At 38.6% G+C, this 20319-nt stretch overlaps 1 protein-coding gene across 1 annotated transcript in view; it reads left to right on the top strand.

Annotated features, from left to right (window-relative positions):
• CDC73 (cell division cycle 73) overlaps positions 1 to 20319 on the top strand; it is a 106162-nt gene that overhangs the window by 41018 nt on the left and 44825 nt on the right. Inside the window, exon 10 of the mRNA XM_083506811.1 lies at positions 5184 to 5248. Within this exon, the coding sequence (XP_083362937.1) occupies positions 5184 to 5248 (65 nt within the window). The remainder of the gene's footprint in view (positions 1 to 5183; positions 5249 to 20319) is intronic.

The raw sequence follows: 20319 nt of genomic DNA, 5'->3' as shown, positions 1-20319 counted from the left end.
CCCGGGCCATTTACCCCATCTGGGAGCTGTATTTGTAAGATAGTTACTTACCATTCTATCTAAATGAACTATTTGAGAAACATTCAATATATCTCCCTTACTTCCTTCTGCAAAGCACCAGCCTTCTTCCTTCTGTTTTTAAATACCGTACTTGATGTACATGTACTTAGGATAGTGTTCGGCTGCACAATTGATCTAATATGTGTTGAATTGTGTGGGATTTTATTTTTTTAAAAAAAGACAGTTAAATAACATGAGTATTCTAAACAGTCTCTTGCTGATCATCTGTCTTGCTTTACTAGAGCAATAGCATCTTTATACCAATGGTATTTCTTAACGGGCACTTTAATATAGATGAAAAGGCCAAGGATGGAGAACGTGGCCAAACCATGGTTTGGTCCTTAATATCCAACTTGCTTCAATGCTATGATTTTCTTACATGCTTAGCAATAGCTTTGTTCCTTTCTATCTGCTTGGGTGTTGCAAAGAGAAAGGAACTCTGACCCTATTCTAATGTTGCTACAAGACAGTTTTTTGTGATTTAGGTATTTGGGGCAGGGTTCACCTAATGAACAACATCAATGGAAGCATTGCACATAGCCTTCCACTTGTGCAATGAGTTTTTCCTCCTTCTCCTCCTCCTCTTGTGCCCCTGAAATTGGCTCTGATGGGTTTGGGAGAATGCCCAGAACAGCATGCAAAGGGAGGGGAGGGGACTTGGCTGCATCTGGTGAACTGATAAGCTATGCAATCTTACATTCCACCCATAGTGTTTTTTAACTAACTGAGCTTTCTACAAACCATTTCCCTGTATTTGCACAAAGCTGATTTGTTACAAGCCATGACCAAAAGTTCTAAATTTCCTACTCTCGCGTGAAGGGGAGGTGCAGCCCACAAGCCCAAGGCTCACTGCAACAAATTCTCATCACAACAAACCATGACCGCTTTTGATGACTGCGTATGCCCAGTTGCAGTCTTTCTGTACATTTGGCCATGGTTTAATTTTGCTAATAGTAAAGCATGGTTAAAAAAAAAGTACAAGGGGAAATAAAACTAAAATTAAAGCAATGGAAAGTCTGCAGAATGATTTCTGATGATTATGGCTTTTAGTCAGCTGCCAAAGGCTATGTGGATAGTTCAGCTAGAGAGAACATACATTTTAGAACCTGTAAAACTTCATGACCTGTGTTCTACAACATTGCTCATTTGATAGCTATTGCTGTGTTGTGAAGATGGTGGAAAAGAATTATGCACTTGGGGTGGGTCTACCACAGCTGTGTTGGGATCATCTTAGTAGTTGGAGACAAATGCATACCAGTTGCCCTTTTCCCAGTTTGTTTGCATTCTTAAAGCCTTGGATTAAATATTGGAAAGCAGCAGAGGAGGAATTACATTCAGTACTTAATGGAGCCAGTGCTATGGTTGAAAGCTTAGGAATGGGTCATAGACTTAAGGTTGCCACACATCCCTGTTTCTACAAATCAATCCCCTGACAAAATCCATCTATTTAGTAGGAAGTTGAAAAGTGTCCCCGGATTCATTGAAAAAAATCTGGTAACCTTATCATAGACTCTCTCTCTCTCTCTCTTTGTGTGTGCAACTCTTCCCCCTTTCCTGAAGCACATTATTCCAAATATGGAACTTTTGCTGCGATTAAGGGGTACCTCATTATTGACTTAAAATGTGGTTAGGCTGACCAGGTTAGGGCTTACTAGACATATTCAAAGCCTGATTAGCCTTAACTATGTTGAGGTTTTTTAAAATTAAAATGTGTGTAGACTGTCTCTTGGCCATTAGTATATAAAGATGCATTAAGACAAATGTTAAAAGAACAAGTGAAATAAAATTAACAGCACAGCAATAATAACTCAAAAGAGTCAAAATAAAAAAATTCCTTCCAGTAGCACCTTAAAGACCAACTAAGTTAGTTCTTGGTATGAGCTTTCGTGTGCATGCACACTTCTTCAGATACACTGAAACAGAAGTTGCCAGATCCTTCTATATAGTGAGAAGGTGGGGAGGGGTGTCCCTCCCCACCTTCTCACTATATAGAAGGATCTGGCAACTTCTGTTTCAGTGTATCTGAAGAAGTGTGCATGCACATGAAAGCTCATACCAAGAACTAACTTAGTTGGTCTTTAAGGTGCTACTGGAAGGAATTTTTTTATTTTGACTATGGCAGACCAACACGGCTACCTATCTACTACTGGAACTCAAAAGAGTAACAACCAGTTATACCCTCCCAAATGTTGTAAGCTATCAAATGCTGAGCAGAAATTACTTTACCACCTGCTGAAAACTGAGTAATGAAGGGGCTAATCTAGTGTTCCCCAGGCAGTGGGTTCCATAAATAGGCTACTGCCACTAAAAAGGCATGTTCCATGTTCTCACCAACCTACCTTCTTTTCATAGGTGGTACATCAGGGCCCCAGAAGAAGATTGAAAATTAATGGACTGGTTCCTTGTTCATAGAACTTTAGTGCTGAATTTCCCTTTACTGTAGCAAGTAATTTCCCTTTTCTGCACAGTGTAGGGTAACTTTTTGATTCCGAAGAGGAAAGCTGTGGGAAAGGCAAGCAACACCTTAGCTATGTTCAGTTCCATTATGCATGCCTAGGTCCACAGAGGCCTTTGAGTATTTATTTATTGATAAACTCCAGTTTCCAGGAAGAACTTAACTTGTGGTGAGTTTTCTTTTCCTTAATATAGGTCTAATCCTTCCATGGTTAGCTGAGTACAAAGATTGCCTCAGTTGTAAGGAAGATGAGTAGTCTGAATCTTCCAGGCACAATGGTCTAGTGGATTATCTCAAATGGCATCTAGACAACAATTATTGGGGGCATCTGTTTCAGTATAGCAGAAAATTGTATCCCAGCTATTGAGGTTAATTGTATGAATAACGCCAGAGAATTCCTCCAGTAGGTGCAGACCTATTCCTGATTTATAACTGATAAGCAGTTCCTGCCCTTATGTATCACTATTGATTTTTCCATTTACATTTTAATGCTTGCTAATGTGGCCGCAGTTACAGTTTTATTCATGGTAACGTCTAATCTTTATTTTAAGGCAAGTCTGTATTTGTTGTGTGTATGCCTTCATGCATGCTTGTTTATAAGGCTGACTGATTTTGTCTACCTTACAGTGTACTGAATGAAGCTGTATATTAGCAGCATTTGTGCATAAAGGGGTTTTAGGAGGCAATTACTGGTAGTGGTAGAATATATACCCAGCAGAAAACAGGAGCACTTGAATCTATTTTGTACTGTGTAAATCCAGCAGTTCATCTTGCGCTTACTAATTTGGCATAAGCTCTGTGGTCTCTGGCAGAGAGGTCTTTTTCAGGCCTGCTAGTTGAAATGCTTTGCAAAGATATCAAGGATTGAATCAGAGATCTTCTGCATGCAAGGCTTCCTATTGCACCTTCACTAAGTGTATTCTCTCAGATAAATTACACTCCTATATCAACTTTCTTTGACAAGTCACTGTTTTAGTTCTTTACCTATATTTAGATGTTGAAACCATAATTCCCAGTAATGCTTTCAATATGTAAATGACACATATTATGCTCCATTCTGATTTTTTTTGTTAGCACTTTCTTTTGCAGTGGTACTTCAGGTTACATACGCTTCAGGTTACAGACTTCCGCTAACCCAGAAATAGTGCTTCAGGCTAAGAACTTTGCTTCAGGTTGAGAACAGAAATCGTGCTCAGCAGCGGGAGGCCCCATTAGCTAAAGTGGTGCTTCAGGTTAAGAACAGTTTCAGGTTAAGAACGGACCTCCGGAACGAATTAAGTACTTAACCCGAGGTACCACTGTATTGAGATTAAAAAGCAAAACAGTTTCTTTACTAAGAAAAGCAAACAATTCTGCAACCTTTTATAAATTATGCTCATGAGGCAACTTTCATGTTTATTTACCTTGCATAATGGAGAGGTCAGTAAGCTATGCTGATGTCCTCTCCTCTCCAGTCAGGTTTAGACATAACTCCAGTTCCCTGCAAATCATGATGTGTAGACATTAAGATAAACAGATCCTTCATTTGCATCCTGCAACCACAGAATGCTTGTACTAAAGCGCTAGTTTATTTTAGCATTATGCTGTTAAAGTCTGTTAAGGTCAAAATGTCCTTTATTTGTCACAGCTGGTAGCCATCTAAAACCTGTGCCTTCAAGAAACACAGACAAAACCTTAAGTTGAATTTTCTTCCATGTTCACTGAGCTGTAAAAATAGCAGTGGGCATCAGTATGGTGTATCTTGTTGGATATGTGGGAGAAATTTTCTGTCCTCTTAATTTGGGTTTACATAAGCAGACATGTTCATCCAATAAATGCATGGCTAGGGATTACTTTGAACAGTTACTGATGCATGGATTTAAGGAAGAGTAACAAAGTTAAATGCACTAGCATCCATACAGCTGCAAAGAGTAATGCCTCAGTCTAGATAAAGGGCATCCTGAGCTGCTGTAGTTACTATCCGTAGTATCTCTTTACATATGGCTGTAGGCTGCATGTTGCTCCTGAGCTGGCTAGAATTCAAAGGGTATATATATATTTCTAACTTGCATGGTTAGAAAGACATTGTGTAGAACAATGATAGGGGAAATGATAATGGAATGAAAAGACCAGTAAAAAACAAATCAATCCATTATTTCTGCGTTTGAGGGTAACTTATCTTAACCTTATAGTCCCTGCTCAGTTGAAATCTACATATAGCATTGGAAAGTTAAATGCAACTCTTAGAGTCTAAGCCTTAGATCTATGGGGTCTTTCCACAGCATCCTAAGTACTGAGCAAAATACAGGGGCCTGATTTAATCTGGAATTTGTTGTTTAGTTGTGTCCAACTCTTCGTGACCCCATGGACCAGATCATGCCAGGCACTCCTGTCTTCGAATTTGGAATAGAAATACAAATAAATTAGTAGAAGGACCCAGTGTTACTTTGGTTATTCCAAGTGGTTCAGCGTTCTTTAATGTGAAGAAATCTGAGATACTGTACCATTTGAAAGGCCATTCTACTACACATAAAACGTTACTATCTCCTGAATTTTGTTTATATAACCAGTTTTTTCCATTAGGAGTGGTTCATAACTGATGAAACTTAACCTACGTCTTTTGTTTTGCCACCTGACTACTCTAAAGTTGGCATATGAAATGACTTACAAGAGTGTTCTTATTTCATAGAGACGGAAGGTTTCAAGATTGACACCATGGGCACCTACCACGGAATGACTTTGAAATCTGTAACAGTAAGTTTGAAATTTTATCTATTTGTTGTGTGTAGAAATGTTCAGAAGGGATCATATAAGCATCTCTATTAGCTTCCTTCCCTGAGAGGAGACTATGTTGCATGGCAGGGGAAAAAAGCTTATTTCTAGGTTGTATCACATGTGTGTGTATGTTGAATGCCGCCTCCTTGGATGCAGGTGAAGACTGTAGATATTTCAGGACACCCCCCCAACAGAAGCTATAACAGTATGATTTTGATATATACTCTGTCCTACTTCAAAGGTCAAAGTTTAATAAAAGAGGAGTATAAAAGAGGAGGAAGAGCACCCCTTCCAAGCGTCTCGATAGTATATTTTCATGCAGATAGTTTCTCAAAACAGCTGAATGTGGAGCATCTTTAAAATGGAGTTTCATCCTGTGCTTGTCTTAAATTGTCTGCTTTTATGCAAGTGGATTGAGCGCTCGCAAACAAATGCTGTTTTGATATGCCTGCAAGTAGGACAGATGCTACAGAACTAGTATAGAAGCCTCATTAAAGACTTTTGCCATCTGTATGCCTATATAAATCTGATGAATAGATGGCACTAAACTGTCTTAAAAATCTGTGCACCTACTTCTCGTTTGCTCTCCTAATTTGAACATAAAATAATGCCTGGAATGTAAACGTCTCAAAGCCAATTAGAGCTAACTTGTTTAAACTTTCCTCCTATCTAATAAAATTGTTCCTTTAAGTTTTTACTATCACTTTTCAGTCTTTAAATGTGTTGGTCTCTGGTTCAATCTGTAGACTTGCTTGAAAGCAAGTATTTGGTTAGAGGCCAAATCTGCATATTGCGAGGAATACCAATAGAAACATTCATAGGTGTCACTAATAAGCAGAAGGCTTACTATGACAGCCGTTGCTGCCCTTTGATCCACCAGAGGTGTCCACTAACATTAGACGATGGGATGTGCTTTTCTCAGATTTCCTGCAGTTGCCCCTGTGCCACCCTCCAAGTTGCCTATTTTTCATGAGGGTGTCAGTGCGCTTTCAGGACCCTTCTGCAAGTAAGAAACAGCAACATTCTAGGGATGTAGATTGTTTTGATGCATTCATATAATCATTGAGCCCATGGGTTGCTGCAAAGGTGATGGAACTCCATTTCTTAACCATTGTTGCATGCTATATATGTCATCCGGATAGTTCCAGTTTTCTTAGCCTCCCTGCAAATAAGTCTCTGGAACTTGCTGGTCTTCCAATATATTTACTAATCCAACTATCCATGCAAGGCTCTGTTATACTTCTGTTTGTCAAACATAGTAGAAAAAGAAACACTTTATAAAGCTTCTCTGTCTGTTTGGCCACAAGGGAATTCTTTTCTTTCTTTCTTTTTAAGCAAAGGCGTATTTACAAACTATTTTATATGGTGTGTTTGTAGCCAAAGTCAAATGTGGTGATCTGAGACACACAACAAACTGAATTCGTGTTCCCTAAGTGCTACCCTTCCCTAAATCTTTAATGCCATAAAAGCATCACATATAAGGATACTGCTAATTGTGCTGTAACTCGCAGATTCTGTTAAAGGAGAGGGGTGTCCCAGTGTGAACACGTTATCCTTGTGCAGGAAAGGGATGAAGGAAGGCCACAGGTTGAGACCACTTTAGCTTTCCTACCACAAACCTAAATGGAGCAAATTGTCTCAACTAGGAGAAAAGGTTGTGGTGCTTTGTGTTCACCCCTGGAGAGCAGTTTGGCACACAGCTGAACCAGTGAAGGAATGCATATCAATTTACCATTGGTAGCAATAGCTGCAGTATTCTGGTGTTCCTCTCTTTAAAGCAGCAAAATAAATTTACTTTCCTTTGTACCTCCTTCCCTTAGTTTGCTGTGTTGTTCCACTCCTGATTTAATTTTTTATAAGTTTATGTGAAAATTGGAATGCTCTTAGTTTGGGCAGTTGGAAGATGAAGGCAAGATGGGTTATCATTAACTTGAGCTTCAAATTCATTATAATGAAGAATTTTCTAACTCTTTCATAAAAGTAAGTGTCTGAATTTCATCTGCTGCCTTATTATCAGTGGTGAGCTCATGGAGAACTCCTTAGAACTTCGACAGAACAGATGGTGAAGGGCTTTTCTGAAGTAATGTCAGTGAGGATTTTCTTGTTTGTTGCTGGAATAGTTCTTAATTGGCATCCTTAGTCGATACAGAATGAATGGGCATTTTAAATTCTTTTTTGTTGCTGAATGGCAACTTGCATTATTTGTGGAAGTTGCATTTCTCCTTCTATGTTTGGTAAGGAGTCATCTTAGTTTCCTCTATTTCTTTATTTCCTGAAGAATGTCATTTGTGGTTGTGTAGCAGAACACAGTACATTTCAAAATGCTAGGTAATCTTGTACAATCTTTATTCTGTAATGCTGTCTAAAGTGATGTCTTATTCCTCGTATCTCATCTTTTTGTAGCTTTAACTTCTATTGATTCAAATATTTGCTTTAGAGTGGTTTTTTTAAAAAAAAAAAGTTGAGAAAACTGTGATGTTTCACAGAACATGGAGGACAATTTGAAGATGGGTTTTCTCCATGCTGCATGGGAACAAAAGGTTTCTTTTTGACACTGATTTCTATTTCTAGTTAATCCTTACAAAAAGTGTCCTGGGTTGGGCCACATATTTGCTTTCTTATAGGTAAGGAATGTAAGTAAGTAAGTAAGAGAAATAAGCGAGTCCAGGGACCATGTATTAAATGTGTGGCTAATTCTGGGGCCATGAAACTGGGTCTCCCAAGACTCATTCTGGCACATGAGAGAATCACTTTGATGTATTTGAAATTCTTTCTATTTTGTGTTCCAAACAGCGTGTTTCTCTCTCTCTGAGGGACATGTGACTATATTGGGTTGCCTTGAAGACAGAAATTCTAAGATGGGGCATCCAGTGACATCTAGCTGTAGCTTAATAAGAGCTTCTTGACCTTAACTGCTTGACCTTTACAATCCTTAATGAAAAGGAATTGGGTTTTTTTAAAAAAAAGATTCAGATAATTTTCAAATTTTAGTTAGTAAGCTGATTTACATGCTGTATAAATATTGTAACAGTTTATCCAGTAACCAAAAATAGATGAACTGAAAACAATTCAACAAAACATTCAGTGGATTTTAAATTTATTACAGCAAATTTAAATGTTAACTTGGAAATTATTTTTTCATCATTTATTGTAAATATTTTAAGATGTGACAACTCCATAGCATGCACTTCCCTTAAATTATTTAGATTTTAGGGTGCAAACAGCTTGATGAAATGCATGGCTCAATGAAGAAGTTGACCCAGTATGCAGCAGCTGGGGGCGAACAGGAAGCAAATGCTTTTGGTGATCAGTAGGAAAAGGGACTGAAAATAAAATTACCAATATTATAATACCATTACAAAAAAAAATATGATAATGTGGCCAGACTTGGAGTACAATGTACAGTTCTGGTCGCCTCATGTCAAAAAAATGATATTGTAGAACTGTAAAAGGCTAAGAAAAAAGCAACCAGAATGATCAATGATCAAAGGGATGGAGCAACTCCCCTGTGATGGAATTTTGCAAAATTTGGTGCTTTTCAGTTTAGACAAAAAGGTGAGGAAGTGGAAACATAATGGAATATCATGAACATGCTGTGGAGAAAGTGAAGTTTAATGCTGGAATAATCAGGACAGACAAAACATAGCACTTAGTGCTTCTTCACACAGCACATATTTAAACTATGCAATTCACTCGCACAAGAGTGGCTTTAAAAGAGGACTAGACAATTTAATGGAGGGTAAGGCTTTTTTCTACCCCCACTGTTGGAGGCAAATATAATAATAATAATAATATCATAATAATAATTTATTATTTATACCCCACCCGTCTGGCTGGGTTTCCCCAGCCACTCTGGGCGGCTTCCAACAAAATATTAAAATACAATAGTCTGTTAAACATTAAAAGCCTCCCTAAACAGGGCTGCCTTCAGATGTCTTCTAAAAGTCTGGCAGTTGTTTTTCTCTTTGACATCTGGTGGAAGGGCATTCCACAGGGTGGGTGCCACTACCAAGAAAGCCCTCTGCCTGGTTCCCTGTAACTTGGCTTCTCGCAGCGAGGGAACTGCCAGAAGGCCCTCAGCTCTGGACCTCAGTGTCTGGGCAGAACAATGATTTGGAAATACCTGTTGCCAGGAATCACAGATGGCAAAAGTGCTGCACTCAGGCTCTGTTTGTGGATTTCCTTTGGGCATCTTCTGGTTGGCGCATGTGAGAGCATTTGACTACAGGTGGTGACCATTTTGTGTGCATTCAATTGATGTGCGACCACCGATGCAGACATCATTTTCAGCCCCGGAAGGGGGCGTAACGGGCTTATTTGTGACTTCTGACGCACACATTGACCCAGAACACAACCCCGGCACAAACAGGGAGTTTCCTGGACCTTTGGTCTGACCCAGCAGGGCTCTTCTTAAGATCTTGTGAGAGAATTGATCCAGATGCCCGCTAACTCAGATCTCCTCTCAATGGATTGTATGAGTAAACTGGGGGAAGGTAAATATGATTACAGAACACTCTCCAATCTTTTCCAAGTTCTTTTGCAAGAAGGAGGATAGAACTATCCTGAGGTGATACTCAGTACAAGGTGAGCATTAATGTGTTTCAGCCACAGACACCCTCCACGTGGTAATGCAACAGCAAGGTCATTGGAAATATGGACCAATTAATCCTTATTGACCATAGGCTTTGTTGAGTTTGAGGCTGATATATCTGGGCAGCCTATCAGCAGCATACAAATTCTAGCTGGGGGGACTTGCAAAGCATGCTTTGATAAACCCAGGGAAAAATTAGCATGTATTTTATGTTAAATTAAAAAAGAGAGAGTTAAGCTGCTTTATTAACATCAGTGGTACATATGCTGCCATAAATTATTTTGAAGAAGGCAAGACATTAAATAAAGCCTTCTGACAATTTATCTCTACAACAAAGCACAACTGACAGATTTTGGACATAACAATCCTTTCATCTCTTCATGAGTGTGTTACATAGGTCCACTCCCCCCTTTTCACCCCCTTTTATGGACATAATTTTGTAAATTCCAGAGATGACATTGTTGTAGTTTTACAGCATCTTTTGTCCTCTGCAAATATCCTGCTTCTTTGTTAAGCTGCATAAAACTGTCGTAGATAAACCATTCCCTCTAATAGTGAACTCAGGGCTGACTGAATTATAGACAAAAGGGGCCAAGAAACAAGAGGGAAGTACTATCATATTTAGGGAAACCCAGGATTTTCCAAAGGTGAATTTTTAAAAATAAGTCAAGGGGTGGAAAGCAGTAAAAATAGTGTGAAGAGAACCAAAGGTGCTTAGTAACCAGGAATGCTGAGTATCAGGTGGGAAAATAATGGAAAACTGAAGGGAGAAGGCAAGGGAAATAGCCTGTTTAAATCTGGGATAGTTAGCAGGCTGGAACATTGAACATGAGCCCTGTGCACCGCGACATGTTATTGTGGCTTCCACTTTTGCATAGCTAAAAACAGAAAAAAAACAGCCCTACTTTTGAGTTGAAGTGATGGTCTGGAAAAGGTGTAGGACTGTAGCTGAAACCAGGATACAAGTTTCATGTGTAACTTGCGTAATCAGTCTTTTCTCTTTTTTCCTTGAGGAGGTAAGGAGATAATGAAAAAGCAAGCACCCTGTTAAAATTGCTTCCACCTTACCGTTTTGAAATAGTTATTCAAGCCACCAACCTGTATGCTCAGCACTTGCTGTTATTTATTATTCAGTCTAAATGCTGAAGAGTTCACTCCAATGCATAATTTAAGGTCTCTTTTACAGAGTTTCAAAATGCAAAATAATATTTAAGGTGTCTAGTTACTGTTCTTTGTTTTGATGCCATTGGGCCATGCAGCACAGTACTACTAAATTGCAAAAAAACATTTTGCAGGTAGGCTGATCGAAGTTACTGTGGGCAGATTGTTGTGGTCAATAGCCAGTTGCTTTTCAGAAATATCTGGGGTGAAAACAGCAACAGTGTGCTGTGGCACAAATATAAAGGTTCCAGATATAACACCAAGCCATTTTAAATGTTTTAACCATTTTAAGATATTCTTATTGGATGGTATTCAGCTAGATGTACTTAATATTGTGAACAGTTCAAATCAATTTTTGTTTTTATTGAAGTGCGTTGCTGCTTTGTTTGCTAGATTCCTTTGGGAGGAACGGCAGAATTTACTAGTTTGTGCCACTTGGTGTGCTTTCTTCAAGTTATCCCATTTTGTGGAGCTCTGAGCCTTGTAGTACTACCACTACCTTGTTCCTTACCCAGGTGAGGAACAACCACCTTTTGAATAAACCACAGAACCAAGGAGACTATTTCCAAGTCCAGATTTAGGGACCCGGCATTTATTATAGCTATTGCAGTAGGACAGAGCTCACTCAACTCAACGTGCCAGTTGAGAAGGTCTGCCCCGAGGCACTTCAGACCAAAAGCTTATATAGTAGTTCAAACACAGCAAACAAAGAGTCATAAAACATCTTCACATATGTCAGGAAAGGTTACAGGTCATGAGAAGCAAAGCACACATGGATCCACACTGGTATCTTGACCCCTGCATCACCTTGGAGTGGCCCCTTCGTGCCCAGACCATTTGACCATTTTAGGCCTTGGATGTCCGGCATTACCCTGGCAACCTAGCCTCCAGTGAGGGAAGAACATCATAAAATCCTCTTCTTGGGTCTCATAGCTTCAAGGATAACTGATTTACACTCTGGTGCTAAAACATTCTGCCATTTGTACCACTTTCAGGGATAGATAAAGAGATGGAATGTAGCGTAGGAGGGGAACCCACAAAAATCAAGCTTAATACATTCTAAAAGGTTAAATACAATTACAGTGAAACATTGAAACATTATTAAAATAATAAAAATATACACCCGGGGTCTTTAATTCTTATATTAGTACTTGGCTTAACTAACTAGTCTCTTGTTAGACAGGTTATTACTATGTGACCATATTACCCTGAGTTACAGAATCAGAGCAATTTTTAAGCTGTCTTTTCAGTGTGTTCCATGGCTCTTTTGATGTGAACATGGCTCTGATAGAGATTTCATATTGGAAATGGGGTATGTACATGACTTTGATTAAAATTCTAGGCAGGGAACAGAAGCACAATAAAGAAGCTGAACCATTTTAGTGGAAAGCATGTAACACTATAAGCAAACCTCCTTTCTCCTCCAGATGTTGAAATTTAGGTAACATTTATCCATTATGGTTCTGTCTAGGTAGTGTGCAGCCTGTATACTAAAGCTGCTTTGCATTCTTGCTGGGGAACTGTGAATTCATGTATTGTGTCTGTAATGGCCAAGGTTCGTAAAAAGTGTTTTGATTTCAGATTTATGCATTCTTCCCCCTCCCCCATTTCTGCTGCAGCAATGGATTCAGAAAATAAACCACTGCAGTCATTTCAGTATGAATGACAGAACAGGTTTTAAGGAACAAATAAGAATGGAAAATGTGATGGTTTCATGTGTATTGTTCCTACCTAATAAGAAAACACTTCCTGTAAGCCAATTTATAAGCCGCTAGTTATATTTAAGCTTTCTCTTACCTTGATTGTGATTCCTGACTTTAATGGAATTCAGAGACACCAGTTTTGTTTGTAACAACAGCCCCCACAATTAAATCATGACTGAAAATAATGCTAGACCTCTATGCATATTTGAAAGCAGATTGTGAAAGGTGGTTCACCATTTACTGAAGTGCCTGGATTCTTAAAAAAAGTAGTTATAATAACTACACTGTTACTACTTTGCCTTTTGAACTGCAAGAAATGCAGAGGTTTTGGATTGAGCTGTAGGGTTTTGAAGATGCATATTGACAGATTCCTACTGAGATAATGGTGGATTATTTTAATAAGTATGCTGAAAATTCTATACTGCTGTATATTTTTAAAGAGTTCAAAGTGGTGTCCAGAAAGAAAGCATATAACAAAAGCAATAATACATAGTAATATAAAATTCACAATAGTAATAGGTATTGTGGTCCTGAGCCGTTAAAGGCTTTATAGCTCAAAACCAGCACTTCAAATTGGGCCCCAAAACTAATTGGCAGCCAGTGCAGTTGGGCCAGGATTGGTGTAAAACAGGCAAGTCCAACTCCCAAGAGACTGTGATCTACTCCCAGTATGCATGGGGTGGATGGATTGCTTTCCCCCCATAACTTTCTGTACACGATAAGGATCTACCAGGATCAACCGGGGACCTACCGGTTGGACATCCATGGTGTAAAATTTTCAAACAGTCTTGTCCCAGTGAGCGACTTGGCTGCCAAATTGTGCATCAGCTGAAGTTTCCAAACTATCTTCAGAGACAGCCCTATTCACAATGTGTTGCAGTAATCTAACCTAGAGGTTATCGGAGCATAAACAACAGATATTAGGCTATCCCTGTCCAGATACAGGCAGAGCTGGGCTACCAACCAAAGCTGATGGAAGGCATTCCACACCACTGAGGCCACCTGAGCCTCAAGAGACAGCAAAAGAACAAGCCACCTCCTATCCCCCTGATTTAGGGAACCACCCACTAACAGTGCTTCATTCTTATCTGGATTTAGCTACAGTTTGTTGGCTCTCATCCAGTCCATTGGCAAGGCTAGACAATGATCCAGCACATCCAATCTGCAGATGTAAAGGAGAAGGAGAGCTATGTGTCAACAAAATATTGCTGGCAATTACTGAAATCCCATTAAAATTGGCCTTTGTTAATTGATCTGCGGCCAGTTAAACTTACATTCCTAGAAAATGGGGTAAGGGTAGGCTTTTTTCTAATTATCCAGCATGATTGGTGCTACCATGCTCATTTCATTCATGCCTGGATGTTCGTTTCTGTGCCTTTTCCTTTAAGAAACATTGCATTTGCCTATCTGGTGTAGGAGTTCCTGTACGTTTTTACAGTTTACATTTTGAGGATCAACGCATGAACACTTTTTCCATTCATCGCTCTAGCCAAGACGTTTCTTGTTACCAAAGAAGCTCTTTGAAAGATCTGGGAAAGTGTTGATCCTGAATTTCCCTTATTTTGTGGTGCCTTTAATTGAAAGGCTTTAGGAGCCAACTGAAGCTATAAGCTGTGAGCCTTTTCCTTTTCTGAGTTTAACGGGTTTCTATTTTAAAGGTTGCATAGTTGCTAAGTTGATAAGACTTAACTTCCACAGTAGCCTGAGGGGAATGGTTAATATGCAGCAATTTTGAGTTACAGATCAGTTAACTCCTAAAGTCAACTATGGCCCTACCATCATTCAGATAGTGTTATCGTAAAGCTGTCAGATTTTAAATACTTAGGAGAGAGCTCTTATAACTGTTGCCATGGTGATAGCATGAAGGCAACATGGTAGTTTCATCTATATCAGTGTTTAGCCAGATCCTTTTATAGTCATTTAGCTGTGAAAGGATGGTACCATTCTGCAGTCAGGTTACATCTCTTTAAGCTGTGCCACGATAAATTGGGGCAGCAATTAACATTACCCCCTGCAAATGAAAATGTACTTCAACATTAGGTATATTGAGTCTAGTGTGTTCTTGCCTCTCTTTTAGTTTGGTATTCATTGACTGATTTTCTATGTAGATTTGCTTTGGAATTATCCATTCACCTGCTATTATGCTTTCATGTCAGTTTCCTTCTCTAGTATTACCTCTGCTCAGGGTATTGCTAAGTGTGCCTGCAATCAGAGAAATTGCAAAGCGATTTGAGACTTTGACATGGAAATGGACTTCTACCCCTTTCTATGCTTCTTTATGCCCCCTTACCTGATTGGGCAAACACACAGACCTATTAAAATATATTATAAATGTCAAGAAATCATGCTATTTTACCCTGTTAGTTTTACCCTGCTATTTAACCCATCATAGACCACAGTTCTATAGCCTGTTAATCTCCGTAGACAGAGTGCTTCACTAACTTTATAGTTAGGTTCACACCAGTGAATCAGAGGATCATTCCCCTTTTTACAGTGAACATATGGATGAGGTTGCACTTGGAGTGCTATGCTTCACTGGTTTTCATAGTTTAATAATTGGTTTAAAAATACATGTGACATTGGCTTTTATGTACCGTCTCCCAACATCCATTCTAAATTTGGACAGAGTTTCTGTAATATTATTACAGACTTAACCCTTAGTCCTGTGAAGAACACCACAGAAAAAATAGACAGATGTAGAATGCTGCCTTAAGTGGATTGGTCTGTCTTTACCCAGTATGGTCTATTAATGCTGATAGTGCCTCTTCAAGGTCTTAGACAGAAGTCTCTCCCAACCCTGCTACTTATTTCCTGATTTATTTATTTTTGTGATTATACTTGTGATTGCAATTGTCTGTGTGTAAGACTGAAGTATGGATAAGAGACATTCTAGATTTGACTTATTCAGGTAAGCTATCACAATCCTTCAACTTATGCGTGTACTTGTTTTACTGCTTGTGTTAGTTAGCTAACACAAGTTAGTTAGATAGATAGATAAATAGATAGATAAGTTTAGCTAGGTGGTTTGAAACTATGGGCTAGAACATTGTAAGTTTAGGAGACCTTCCTTGAATAATTGCTTATGGCATTAATGCATGCCAAGTACAATATGGCCTATATTATATAAAGAAGCCTTGGTTCTGGCCATAATAGAGCTTCAGCAGATATACCTTGGATTATGTAATTTTATATAAGCATCAAGTATTTTACATTAGGTGGTGGAAGTATATCTGTGAAGAAGATTTGGTTCTTTGATCTTCATTCACTCTGGCCGGTGGCCTCATTTCTTTTCCTGGTTCCTACTTTTTGTCTCTGCTGCCTATTTACCCACCTCTTGCCCTATGTTCAACCTCTGTGTTTGTTTTAGCTCCTTGTTGACTGTTGGTGCCTCTGTTTTAAATCCTGCCAAACTTTTCTATCTCTGCCTCTTGTCTTAACCATTACTATTTCCCCAAATCTCTCTGTTGCTTGTTATTCCTGTTGGATGCCATCTTTCCTTATAATATTGTGAATCCATGATGGTTGGCAGCCATTTAGAACAGCAGGACAATGGGAAAGATTTCTTTGGGGGACAGCAGGTCAGAGCTTGACCTCATCCAAAATACAGTGAGCAAAATTATCCTAGTGTATCCAATAAAAAAGGAGTGCAATGGACTAAGTCTACCAATCCATTTTACTTCTCTCTCTCTCTCTCTCCCTGTGGATGTAATAATATTGTGTGTGCATATTTTTTTTAGACTTAAGTTTGTTTGTTAAGATTTATCTCTCATCCCATGTATCTAGGGTCTTTTAAAGCCACTTTTGTGTGGGCAGCAAAATTCAAGAATAATAAATAATAAGAACAAGAATAAATAATAAATTGAAGCTAGCTTGCTATTTGAACTTGGTGCTATGTAGAGGATATCCTTAGCTGACTTGCAGTAAGGCACACATTGATATTAGATACTCCTCTATAATGGGCATCCCAGAATACCCATCCCAGAGTCACATGGCCTGCTGTTCTTTGTTACTTCTGTTTTCTATGGATTCAGTTTCAGTGAGCTCACCCACCTCTAGATAGCTATCATGTCCTCTAAATTGGTAATGGCTTGGATGAAAAAGACAAGAACAACTATGCCATTGGCATTCTGGTAGCCCAATCCCATAAATTTGTGTAATGTCTCTTAGCCTAAAACATCTTGCCTCCATGTAGAGAGTAAGTGTTGGGATGCCCAGATTGGAATAATAATTCATTAATTACAGTATATGTATTTGGGTTTTTTAATGAGTTGCAGTAAACCAGACTGGGTTGATTTGAACATTAGCACCTCTTATGGCCAATCATATATAATAGGTTATGTTAAAATAACATGTTGTAACTGCACATTCCAATTAATTTGAGAATATTAACTTTGTTTTTGTCTTCGCTTTCTCCTGAGAGCATAATGCTGTAATGAAATGAAGAATAGTCAGAGGTAATCAGAAGTGGCTGAAAATAGAAAAACTATGATCTAGTACATAGAAAAGTCTTGTACATTTTTTGTAGCAAGTGTGAATCATATGCCATATTTTTCCGTCTATAAGACGCCCCCATGTATAAGACACCCCCTATTTTGGGGGACTCAGATTTAAGAAAATCTGAAAAATTCCCATTGTATATACGGAGTATTTTTTCTATGCTGTTACTTTTTTTTCTAATTTTTGCTTTGGAATTTTATTCTTTATTCTTTCATTCTTTTTTCTGTTTTTACTTTTGGAAAATCAATAAATATTTACCGTAAAAAAAAAAAAGAAAAGAAAATGGGAGGAGATGTATCCGTGTATAAGATGCCCCCTAATTTTTGGCATTATTTTTTAGGGAAGAAACCTAGTCTTATACACGGAAAAATACGGTACTTAAGTATGACTGTTACTCTTAAGGTTACTGTTGTTGCACATCATAGTCAGTTGTTCGTTGCAATACATAACTCGCAAAACAATCTGTAGAAAGTTTAAAACCAGTATTAAAATTGGGAAATTTAAGGTTTATAATGCAAGCCTTTTTGTTGAAAGGAGAAGAACTTTGTAGATGCTGAAATAATAAACTTTAATGTAAAACATTGTGGAAAACTTCAAAAATGTACTTTTCTTATTTCAAATGGCATATGGCATATACTAACCCAGTTGTTTATATTAAAAAAACCAGGCCTCCTCAAACATAGTCATGAGTGTTCCTTCCAGTGAACATGCCAGATGGGATTGTGTAACCTCTTGAAGGGTTCCATATTCTGGTTGACTGTAAGCATGTTCCAAACAAACGCCAAGTTCATTTCTCATAGATAGAATAGCCAGTTGTCATATGTCATGGATTGCTGTGCCTAATAAGAGCAACTGAATTATCTTGAAATGGTGTCCAGCAGCAAGGCAGAATAGAAGTTCAGATCGTTTGGCTTAGTGTATAGACATTGTAAATAAAATACAGCCTGAATAGAGTGCATTGGAAGAATCCATGCTTAAAATGGTGACATGAACGAGTGAAAAGTCCATTCACTGAACTGATTCACACAACAATGTGTTCTTTTATTGTTTTTTTAAAAGAGGTTTCCCCCTCCAGTTTACAAACAAGTTGAAAATACAACAGTGGGTGTCTTTAAAAGGGGGTTATACAAATTCATGGAGGGTAAGGCTATTCAGTGGCTATTAACCATGATTGTTGTGTACTGCCCTCCAGTATCGGCCGTCCTATGCCTCTGAATACCAGTTACAGCACAAGTGAGTAGAGTGCTCCTCTCCTGCTTTTAAGCTTCCCTAGGCATCTGATTGGCCACTGTGAGAACAGGATGCTAGACTAGATGAGCCTTTGGCCTGATCCAGCGTATCTCTTGCTTTTTGGACAGCAAAATCTGGAGAACAAAGGAAGGTGGAAGAAAAGGCAAAGAAGTAGAAACTGTGTGTTTGTGAGCGCGTGCGTAGAAAGAGAACTGAAGTTTGATGCCTCACCCAAAAATACAGGAATGGCATACCAATTTTTTTGGGGTGGGAAGAAAAGTTGACCAGATGACCTCATACTTGCCTATGTGCTGCTTTTTCCACTAGGCCTGCTGTTCATAAAAGATATAAAGAATAGTAGCTGTTCAATCCATTGATGTATTGTCAGGGATGCACAGGTTTCGTTAATTTTGAAACTGCAATTGCACCGGAAATTTAAGTTCATGTTTTAAAGAACATGCTCCTAGCTGTTAAAAATATGGCATGTGACGGCAACATCTGTGTAAAGGCATTGGCTTGGATTCAGATTAAGTTAATGGAGTCTAGTTCCTGATGAAATTAAGATGGAAATTCCGTGGGACCTATATGCAACTTAGACTGAGTCTAACCCATTGAAAACAGAAGAGGAAATTTCCAGTAACTGAGAAGAATGATTTTATACTTTTTCTTTATGTTTGTAAATATCCCAAAGGTCTTAGCCCTTCTCCATTTCCTCTTAAATTTTCCCATTGCATCGTTTCACAATATTGCAACTTAGTTGTGATTGTTTTGTTGAAAGAACTCTCTTGGGTTTAATCAGCTTTGATTGTTGCAACAAGTATATTCATTTGGTTTTTCACTATGTTTTATTAAGTACACTATTTTCATTTTGTACAATTAGTTTTGCTTTCAGAAAATAGTAAAATGTAGCTTTGCTCACTGCGGAAATTGGTTTGTCACAATTTGATCACAGTGGCCAACAGATGTAGGCTACCGTTTTAAACAAAAACTGTCCACGTGCTGCTTTCCCCCCTTCTGTCTTCTAGCACATAGGTTCTCTTGTCTGAGAAACTTAAGCCGTATCACACTTGTACACATTAAATAATACCTTAAATTATTCCAGCCTATAGGATCTACTTTAGGTTTTAACTAGAACTCTGAGTTTCAACAACTGAAGCCAAGGTGTAGGCAGACATAGAATTGTAGAGTTGGAAGGGACCACGAGAATCATCTAGTCCAACCTCTGCTAAGAATTAAGGACCAGAACACCTTTGCCCAGCCCAAACCTAAATGATCTGTTCCAGAATTGAGCTCTCCAGTTCCTTCCATCCACTCCTGGTTTCTCTTTCCTCCACCACCTCACCAGTGTTCTTTTTAAAGCTGTTTAGGAAGAGAGGGAAGCTTTTAAATCCTTACTATTGTCAGGCAGTTGAAACTTGGAAACCCTTGCTGATCTCCTGCAGATCACCTAGAAATCTGCCTTCTGCTCACCTTCCATGGATTGTGAAGAAGGTGAATTTGGACTGGGTGTTGTTGTGGAGGAAAGGAGTGTCAGTGAAGAAATCAATTGTAGTACCAAACTTTGCTCCCCTCAAAATCTGGATCTACATTGGTATAGTGACTATCAATGCCTCCATTTTCAGATTTTCTTTTCAAAATCTCTGCAGCTCATTTTTCTTATAGCGAGCTCATCATTCAGCCATCACAAGTGTTCAGTAAGAACCAATGAAGCAATTTTCTCTCAGGCCGGGCACAGAATCGTGATTTTTAATTTGTATGTGCCAGGTAATAAGAATTATACAGCCATATGTAGCTAGATTGATTGTGGGCAGAGAGACACTATTGAACCATATGAGAGCCCCCTGAGAAAAGCAATGGGCATATTTTAA

The sequence above is a fragment of the Podarcis liolepis genome (genome assembly GCF_965112155.1).
Source record: "Podarcis liolepis genome assembly, chromosome: 6".
Classification (NCBI taxonomy): Eukaryota; Metazoa; Chordata; class Lepidosauria; order Squamata; family Lacertidae; genus Podarcis; species Podarcis liolepis.
This window is presented reverse-complemented; position numbering and strand designations above follow the sequence as displayed.